The following is a 10412-nucleotide window of genomic DNA, read 5'->3' as shown; positions in this document are numbered from 1 at the left end:
GCAGATTGTTGTTAAGATGAAGACAGAGATTGACAGGAGGTTTAAGACACTCTGTCTAAGTAAGGATTTAGAGTCACAGAGTTCATGGATTAGGATTTACAATCCACAGAGGGTCCATAGATTCACTTATTCAACATTCCATAAATATTTATTGAATGCCTTTTTGTGTCAGAGACTGTCTTAGGTGCTGGAAATTTAGCAGTAAATAAAACAGACCAAAACCCATGCCCTCATGGAGCTTACATTCTGGTGGGAGAGAGACAAGAAAACAAAATAGTGTATTATTGAAGGTGATAAGAGCTCTGGAGAAAAAGTAGGAAAAGAGATCTGGGACAAGGGAGAAATTACAGTATCAAAGATGATCTTTTTAGGGAAGATCTCATTTTAAAAACACTTTAGAACAAAGATTTAAATGAGGTGCCAGACAGAGGGGTAGCAAGTGCGTATTCCCTGAGGAAGCAGCCTGCCTGGCATTTTCAAGGAACAGCCAGTAACCAATGTGTACCTACGGACAGTAGGATGAGAGTTCAGGGAAGTAAGAGGGTAGGGGATATCAAATAATTTAAAGCCATGTAGGATTTTTGAAAATAATTTCGCTTTTATGTCAAGTGGAATGAGGGCCACTGATGATCTGGGAGTAGTGACTATGATCTGACATGAAGGACACTCCACTTTTTAACGATGTGAACTTGGGCCCAGGTTTTAACCGCTAAATCTGTTTCTTCATTTGTAAAACAGTAAAAAGTATTTTACCTCATAAGGTTGTCGTGATGATTAAATAAGATGATACGATACGTGCAAAAGATTTAGCTTGTACTTAACATAGATTAGGCACATTTTCTCCCCTTCCTTGTCTTTCACTTCTCTCTTCTGCCCCTTCCACCTGGCGCTAGCAGGGGGAGACTGGAATAAACCTTGCAGAATACAGCCCGTACAAGAGTAGAAAAGATGACAGTTAATGTAAAGCCTTGGTTAACAGACATAATAGCTCGGATTTAAATTCAGCTTTATTGGTGGTTTATGATGTGGACTAGAGAAATGGAACTGAAAGTAGAGTCTCGGAGGAGGGGCGATCCTATCACACACAGGCGTTGGTTTTCCACCCCTCAATCCTCAAGTCTCTCCCAACGTACCTTTCTAGGTAGTTTATCAACACAGACTCCGGGTATGCTAGCATGTTTAATTGCCCCATTGTTTAATATCTTAACTCTACAAACGTTAACTGATTAATCTGTCTTCTAATTAATGTTTGAATGACTCTCCTCAGGTCTAAACTAGCGAGGGCACCTCTACTTAACAACAGTTGTCTTTTGTTTGTGATTTCAGGGGCCATGGGTATATGCGAAGTCCCTGTTTAGAGACCTTGTGATGGGTTCAAAATATCAAGAAAGATAGCAAAATATCACAAACCTCCTACCCGAGATTAGCGCTGAAAGGGTCTGTCGCGTTTGTTTGGGCCTGGGGCTAAATTCGCAGCCCGAGTGCTGAGGCTGATAATAATCGGGGCGGCGATCGGAAAGCCCTGGTGTGGGAAATCGTCCGCCGGGTCTCCCTAAGTACCCGAAGTCGCCTCCCACTTTTGGTGACTGCTTGTTTATTTACATGCAGTCAATGATAGTAAATGGATGCGCGCCAGTATAGGCCGACCCCGAGGGCGGCGGGGCGCTCTTCGCAGCTTCTCTGTGGAGACCGGTCAGCCGGGCCGCTCGTGGCGTGGCCGCTCGCGGCGTCTCCCCGGTGGCGTCCGCACAGCCCTCCGCGGTCGGGTCCCGCTCAGGGTCAGAATCCGCGGCTGCGGGGACCGCCTTGCGGCGAGGCAGGGGGCGGGCAGCCGCGTGGGTCCGGCAGTCCCTCCTCCCGCCAAGGCGCCGCCCAGACCCGCTCTCCAGCCGGCCCGGCTCCCCACCCTAGACCGCCCCAGCCACCCCTTCCTCCGCCGGCCCGGCCCCCGCTCCTCCCCCGCGGGCCCGGCCCGGCCCCCTCCTTCTCCCCGCCGGCGCTCGCGGCCTCCCCCTCTTCCCTCTTCCCACACCGCCCTCAGCCGCTCCCTCTCGTACGCCCGTCTGAAGAGGAATCGAGCGCGGAACGCATCGATAGCTCTGCCCTCTGCGGCCGCCCGGCCCCGAACTCATCGGTGTGCTCGGAGCTCGATTTTCCTAGGCGGCGGCCGCGGCGGCGGAGGCAGCAGCGGCGGCGGCAGTGGCGGCGGCGACGGTGGCGGCGGCTCGGCCAGTACTCCCGGCCCCCGCCATTTCGGACTGGGAGCGAGCGCGGCGCAGGCACTGAAGGCGGCGGCGGGGCCAGAGGCTCAGCGGCTCCCAGGTGCGGGAGAGAGGTACGAGGCGGACCACCCCTCCTGGGCCCCTGCCCGGGTCCCGACCCTCTTTGCCGGCGCCGGGCGGGGCCGGCGGCGAGTGAATGAATTAGGGGTCCCGGGAGGGGCGGGCGGGGGGCGCGGGCGCGGGGCCGGGGCGGGCGGGGTGAGGGGGCTCTGCAAGGGGAGGCGCGCGGACGCGGCGGCGCGGGGAGTGAGGAATGGGCGGTGCGGGGCTGAGGAGGGTGAGGCTGGAGGCGGTCGCCGCTTGTGCTGCTTCCTGGACGGGGAACCCCTTCCTTCCTCCTCCCCGAGAGCCGCGGCTGGAGGCTGCTGGGGAGAAACTCGGGCCGGGCCGGCTGCCCCTCGGGGCGGTGGGGTGCGGTGGAGGTTACTCCCGCTGCGCCCCGGCCTCCCCTCCCCCTCTCCCCGCTCCCGCACCTCTTGCCTCCCTTCCCAGCACTCGGCTGCCTCGGTCCAGCCTTCCCTGCTGCATTTGGCATCTCTAGGACGAAGGTACAAACTTCTCCCTCGAGCGCAGGATGGACGGATAGTGGTCCTTTTCCGTGTGTAGGGGATGTGTGAGTAAGAGGCGAGGTCACGTTTTGGAAGAGCGTAGGAAAGTGCTTAGAGACCACTGTTGGAGGTTATTGTGTTTGGAAAAAAATGCATCTGCCTCCGAGTTCCTGACTGCTCCCCTCCCCCATGTATGGGCTGTGACATTGCTGTGGCCACAAAGGAGGAGGTGGAGGTAGAGATGGTGGAAGAACAGGTGGCCAACACCCTACACGTAGAACCTGTGACCTACAGTGAAAAGGAAAAAGTTAATCCCAGAAGGTCTGTTTTGCTTGGTCAAGTTAAACCCCGAAGAAAACCCGCAGAGCAGAAGCAAGGCTTTTTTCTTGCTAGTTGAGTGTAGACAGCAATAGCAAAAATAGTACTTGAAGTTTAATTTACCTGTTCTTGTCCTTCCCCTTATTTCTTATGTATTACTCTCATCCCTTATTTCTTCTATAATATCCTCATTTTGCAGATGTGTTCTACATCTCACGAGTTATTACAGTACTCCAAAACAGCACTTAACGTGATTTTTTTTTACATGATTTTTTAAACTTACAGAGGAATTGTAGCAATCCACCAGCTAACCGCCTGAAATAGACTTAAACATGTGCATCTCCTTTTTTATTTTTTATTTTTTTGAGATGGAGCCTCGCTCTGTCGCCCAGGCTGGAGTGCAGTGGCGTGGTCTCGGCTCACTGAAACCTCTGCCTCCAGGGTTCAAGCGATTCTCCTGCCTCAGCCTCCTGAGTAGCTGGGACTACAGGCGCCCGCCACCGTGCCCAACTAATTTTTGTATTTTTAGTTGAGAAGGGGTTTCACCATGTTGGCCAGGATGGTCTCCATCTGCTCTGTTGCCCAGGCTGGAGTGCAGTGGCGCCGTCTCGGCTCACTGCCACCTTCGCCTCCTGGGTTCAAGCAATCCTCCTGCTTCAGCCTCCCGAATAACTGGGTTTATAGGTGTCTGCCACCATGCCCGGCTAATTTTTTGTATTTTTCATAGAGACAGGGGTGTCACCATATTGTCCAGGCTGGTCTCGAACTCCTGACCTCGTGATCCGCCCACCTCGGCCTCCCAAAGTGCCTTATGCATCTTCTAGCTGAAGTCTAAGCCTTCTTAAATCTTGAGCTCTATCAAAACAGAAAGGTTTTCTAATTGTTATACAATATATACGTTATGTTTATAATAGCATTTAAAAACTAAGTGATAAAGGGGAAAGGTCTATTTGTAATTATCAGCTCAGGATTAACCATATAACTGGTGTCACTGAAGTGGCTAAGGTCCAAAATGCTGACTCCTACATGTGATAGACTACAGATATCAAATATGGTTGCTAACATTAGTTTACTTTGAGACTGTAGCCATACACAGTGTACTTGCTTTTAAGAGATGGTGGATGGTAATTCCGTTTTATGACAAATAAAAATGAATTTTCTTCCATAACAAAATTGTTGGATTTGAGTCCAGTCCACTCCTTATTAGCTTTTCTAACTGTGAGTAAGGGAGCTCCTCCCAGCCCATGATCTTCATTTGATAAGACTACTTTGGAGCCCAGTTCTCTCTAGTGGATTTAAATGTGACTTGGTTTTAAAAATCTCATTCAAAGAATTTTTTTTTTTTTTTCTGGAAACAACCACCGCATAAACAAGTAAACCAGAAGATATATGTGGCTGTGAATTCGTACATATACACAAACTCTAATCCAGTGTCTGTCCACAGTATTTACTAGGCTGGTAAACTTTTTGGCCTTAAGGACCCGTCTACGCTCTTTCTTTTTTTTGAGAGAGTGAATCTCACTCTGTCACCCAGGCCAGAATGCAGTGGCGCTATCTCGGCTCACTACCACCTCCGACTCCCAGGCTCAAGCGATTCTCCCGCCTCAGCCTCCCGTGTAGCCGGGATTACAGGCTCCCGTCACCGGGCTAATTTTTGTGTTTTTAGATACGGGATTTCACCATGTTGGCCAGGCTGGTCTCGGCCTCCTGACCTCAGGTGATCCGCCCGCCTAAACCTGCCAAAGTGTTGGGATTACAGGCGTGAGCCGCCATACCGGGCCTACACTCTTAGAAATTAATTATTGAAGGGGCCGGGCAAATTGGCTCTTGCTTGTAATCCCTGAGGCAAGAGGATCGCTTGAGGCCAGGAGTTGGAGACCAGCGTGCTCAACGTAGTGAGACCTTGTTATAAAGAAAAAAAAAGGCCGGGCGCGGTGGCTCAAGCCTGTAATCCCAACACTTTGGGAGGCCGAGACAGGCGGATCACGAGGTCAGGAGATCGAGACCATCCTGGTTAACACGGTGAAACCCCGTCTCTACTAAAAAATACAAAAAACTAGCCGGCCGAGGTGGCGGACGCCTGTAGTCCCAGCTACTCGGGAGGCGGAGGCAGGAGAATGGCGTGAACCTGGGAGGCGGAGCTTGCAGTGAGCTGAGATCCGGCCACTGCACTCCAGCCTGGGTGACAGCGCGAGACTCCGTCTCAAAAAAAAAAAAAAAAAAAAAAAGAAAAAAAAATTGAGAATTAAAAAAACCTTTGATTTGTGTGGGGTTTATTAATATTTATCATATTGGAAATTAAAACAATTTTTTAAAAATGTATTAATTCATTTAAAAATAGAAATAATAAGCCCATTACTTAGTAACATGAATAAAATATTTTATGAAAAATAACTATTTTCCAAAACAAAACCAAAACTTAGAAGAGTGGTGTCGTTTCACACTTTGGTAAATCTCTTTAATGATGTGGCTTAATAGAAGACATGGATTCTTATATCTGCATCTGCATTCAATCTATTATTATCACACATCTGGAAAACTTGTGAATGAATGGGAGTGAAAAGGGTAAAGGACATCTTAATGTTACTATGAAAACAGTTTTGACCTCTTGCATACCAGAAAAGTCTTAGTAACCTGAGGGGTTCCTAGACCACCTTTTGAGAACTGTTTTATGCTATGCAAACTGGTTGGGGGGAGGTTGGGATAGGCAGAGAGCTAGAGGATACATTTTAGTGTAATTCTCCTCATCCATTCCTAATTGCTTTGGCCTACATTTGAAATAAAGCATGGAGGCAAATAGGATAAGATATATGTTTGTAGTGGTTGTTAACTGACCCTAGACAAGCAGCCAGTAAGTCTAGGTAGAACAGAGTAAGGCGGGGAACTATACTGTGACTGTGTGTGACACAATTTTTCTAGCCTGTGGTGCTTTTTGAGGCAGGGCTTAGGAGTAAGGTTAGTATGTTATCATTTGGAAAACCAAATTATTATTTTTGGTTTTCAGTAAATAGGATACGGTGTATATTTAGTGGTTTTTTTCTTTTTTCTTTTTTTGAGACGGAGTCTTGCTGTGTCGCCCAGGCTGGAGTGCAGTGGCGTGATCTTGGCTCACTGCAAGCTCTGCCTCCTGAGTTCACACCGTTCTCCTGCCTCAACCTCCCGAGTAGCTGAGACTACAGGCGCCCGCCACCACGCCTGGCTGATTTTTTTGTGTTTTTAGTAGAGACGGCATTTCACTGTGTTAGCCAGGATGGTCTTGATCTCCTGACTTTGTGATCCACCCACCTCAGCCTCCCAAAGTACTGGGATTACAGGCGTGAGACGCCACGCCCGGCCTATTTAGTGTTTATCTACAATACATGCACATTCATTATATGGAGCTACTCATCCATAATAAATAATTGTGCATTTACTCCCGTTTTTTCCTGCATTTCTCTCCTTATTTGTAATTATGTGTTACATGAGGGAAAGGAGATGAAATTAAACATTCATATTATTTCAAAAAATTTGAAACAACTGACTAGAAACTATGTTTTATTTTCTGTGTGGTGCTTGTTATACAAGTTGTCAGTATTCATGCACCTGTGGGGAGACAGTGTAGGAAAAGCAAAGAGTAACAGTCATGTGGATTACTGAGACATATTCACTTGCATCTCTTAACAACTGTTTTACTAAAAACAGTGTTTATCTCTAATCTTTTTGTTTGTTTGTTTTGAGGCAGAGAGTCTTACTCTGTCACCCAGTCTGGAGTGCAGTGGCTCCATCTCAGCTAACTGCAACCTCCGCCTCCCGGGTTCAAGCGATTCTCCTTCCTCAGCCTCCTGAGTAGCTGGGACTACAGGAGAGCGCCACCACGCCTGACTAATTTTTGTATTTTTGGTAGAGATGGGGTTTCACCATATTGGCCAGGCTGGTGTTGAACTCCTGGCCTCAGGTGATCCACCTGCCGTGGCCTCCGAAAGTGCTGGGATTACAGGCATGAGCCACTGCACCTGGCTTTCTAATCTTTATCTTTTTGTGTGCAGCAGTGATACAGGATTATGTATTGTGATTGATGATCACATCACCTGGACTGAATAGTTAATTTGGAGTTCTCTTAGTTTTTACCTTTATTTTCCCCAGAGATTTTTTTTTTTTTTTTTTTTTGAGACGAAGTCTTGCTCTGTCACCAGAATGGAGTGCAGTGGTGCGATCTCAGCTCACTGCAACCTCCGACTTCTATTTTCCCCAGAGATATTTCACACATTAAAATGTCATCAAATATTGTTCTTCTGCCTTAGTGTTTAAATTTTTATTTCCCCATGACACAATCCAACTTTGATACTCATTCTCCCAACCCTCATCTGATTCTTACTGTTAATACTTATCCAAGAGAGTTACTGCCATGATGCTTTAAAAGTTTTTCTGTAGCTGTTGCATAGTGACTTCTAACTCTTAGAGGTGGGGGTTCACTTGGAGAACTAACAATAGGAGTGGAGATAGCTGTCAGCAACTTTTGTGAGGGTGTGTCTACAGGGTGTAGAGGACTGTTCTAGACACTTGCATGAGTGAAGTCATGATCCTTTGAGAGCCTTTAGCTGCTGCAGAACAGCAGTGTGGCTGTTTAGATACAACAACTTGAATTTAAAGATAAAAGAACTATCTATGCAGCAGTTAGGTATTTTTCTTAAACGTTGATGGAGGAGTTTGTAAATGAAGTACAGTTCATTACAATACACATCTGTAGTCAACTGGAATTTTCATGATTGAATTTTGTAAGGTATTTTGAAATAACTTTTCATATAAAGGTGAGTTTGTATTAAAAGGTACTGATGGAGTATTTGATAGTGTATTAACCTCATGTGTGACATGTTCTAATTTAGTCACATTTTCATTATTTTTATTATAAGGCCTGCTGAAAAATGACTGAATATAAACTTGTGGTAGTTGGAGCTGGTGGCGTAGGCAAGAGTGCCTTGACGATACAGCTAATTCAGAATCATTTTGTGGACGAATATGATCCAACAATAGAGGTAAATCTTGTTTTAATATTATGCGTATTACTGGTGCAGGACCATTCTTTGGTACAAATAAAGGTTTCTCTGACCATTTTCATGAGTATTTATTACAAGATAATTATACTGAAAGTTACTTTAAGTTTTCTGAAATGTACCTTGGGTTTCAAGTTATATGTAACCATTAATATGAGAGCTTTCCTTTCCTTGGGAGTATGTCAGGGTCCATGATGTTCACTCTCTGTGCATTTTGCTTGGAAGTATATTTCAGCGTTTTGTGAGAGGGTAGAAATTTGTATCCTATCTGTACCTGAAAGGCAATCTTTTTAATGTAACTTTTATTTTTATGGGTTTCTTGGTATTATGACATCATATGTAAAGGTTAGATTTAATTGTACTAGTGAAATGTAATTGTTTGATGGTTGATTTTTTTAAACTTCATTAGCAGTATTTTCCTATCTTCTCAACATTAGAGAACCTACGACTACCTGATAAATTTTAAAAAATGAATTCTTTGCCTAAGGTGTGATTTATATAAAGATGCTATTACCAACTTTACGTTTGCTTTGTTGTCATTTTTAAATTTACTCAAGGAAATGCTAGAATTAAAAAAAAAATTCCTTGACTAAATTTAAATTATTATGTTTTGAGGATTATTTTCAGCTTTTTTAGTTTAATGAAAAGTAACCAAAGTAAAGGCCAGCAGCAGAATAAGTAAAGACCTGTAAGAGACCTTGAGAGGTCAGGTAGTAGAATTCCCTTCCATCCCAAGCAGATGAGGATTTATTTAATCTCAGAGACCTGCAGGAGGGGACATTCCCCAACTGTCCTTGTTAACTCATTTTCAGAACATACTTATTAGCATATTTCACACGTAATTTGAATCTTCATGTTAAATTTAACATCAGTGGAGATGGAAAATAAGCATATCACCTTGTCTTTGAAATAGCCCTATATTGTAAGATTATTTCTGAGGCTTCTTTACCCTTGATTAAGCAGTCCTAATCCTTTAGCATTTATTCTACATCTGATGTACTAGTTTAAAAAAATTGGCTCTGAAAAATTTCTGAGAACTTTCTTGAAGTCCCAAGCTGTGAAATCTAGAACAGGTCAAAGTGCCCTATTAAGGTACTGTACTGTGTAATGTCTTGAAGAAACAGTTTGCACTGGGGCAAGTTCTGAGGGCATTGGTGGCCTTGGGAAGATGTGTATGCAGTTTAGAACCTGGAGAATTGATTAGATAACTAATCATAGGGAAATGTCACTTATTTTTGGTACTATAAAAAAGTGAAGAAATAATGCCTATTTGCAAAGATTTGATTTAAACATAGAAACAACTTTATTTGGCTTCCAATTCTGAGACTTTACAACAGTAAAGGGGAACAGTCTAATTGAAGTAGACTGCCTATGCAGTAGTCTCTGTATATTTACTTTTGACAAGTTAATTCAATGTATACTACAGTTTTGTTTGTTTCTTTGAGGAGGTTTGAATAGTGCACCCATTTCAATCTGTATTGCAAATTCAGGGTTACTTGGCAGACTCTACTATTTAAATCAGATGTAAAAGGAAGTTTTAATAGAATTCACTTTATGCATGAAAGTTTTCCTGGGATTTTGGAAGGTAGTTTTACTGGAAATGCTGTCCGTCTTTCCTGAAAATCTGAGAAATTCCATTACACTTTGTTTCCAATCAGAGGTCATGAATGCTATATGAGTGTATATATAGCATGACGTCATGAATATGATAAAGTGGGTTAGGACACCTTTTGCTAACGATTGTTAAAATGCAATATAAATCTTGAAGAAACAAAGCTAACAGTTAAGACTTTATTTGTGGGGAAGGTTGAAAAAGTTTATAAACTTAAACCTATAACTCTGATTATGATTTCTGCCAAACCAGAAGACTTGACTGTGGGAAGCATTGATTACCTGTGAACTTTGAAACTGACGGTCCCTGACGTAGTTTAGTCACCTGGGAAAAGGTATCTGAGATTATCTGTTATCTCCCAAGTTACAGTGAGTCTCTGAGGGAACTGACGTATTACATTAAATTCTTGGTGTAAACTGTAGGAGAGGCAAGAGAACTTAGTAGTTTAATAGTTGGCTGAATGGAAATGCTGACTCCATGTTATTGTAAAAAGTTAAAAATTTAGGAGGATATGGGGATTTCACTGCCATTGTAGGTTTTGATTGGTATTCACCAATCAGTGTGGGTCAGAGAGAAAATTAGAAAGGATATGACTGCACATTTTGGAATTATTAGCAGTTTT

The 10412-nt window shown here is 44.3% G+C and overlaps 1 protein-coding gene across 1 annotated transcript in view; it reads left to right on the top strand.

The window, feature by feature from the left end:
• Positions 1-2149: 2149 nt before the first annotated feature.
• The window catches only part of KRAS (KRAS proto-oncogene, GTPase), a 47260-nt gene continuing 38997 nt past the window's right edge, over positions 2150-10412 (top strand). The window contains exons 1-2 of the mRNA XM_050749980.1: positions 2150-2335; positions 8038-8160. Of these exons, the coding sequence (XP_050605937.1) occupies positions 8050-8160 (111 nt within the window). The 5' untranslated portion in view covers positions 2150-2335; positions 8038-8049. The remainder of the gene's footprint in view (positions 2336-8037; positions 8161-10412) is intronic.

This window comes from Macaca thibetana, chromosome 11 (genome assembly GCF_024542745.1).
Source record: "Macaca thibetana thibetana isolate TM-01 chromosome 11, ASM2454274v1, whole genome shotgun sequence".
In the NCBI taxonomy this organism is placed as follows: Eukaryota; Metazoa; Chordata; class Mammalia; order Primates; family Cercopithecidae; genus Macaca; species Macaca thibetana.
This window is presented reverse-complemented; position numbering and strand designations above follow the sequence as displayed.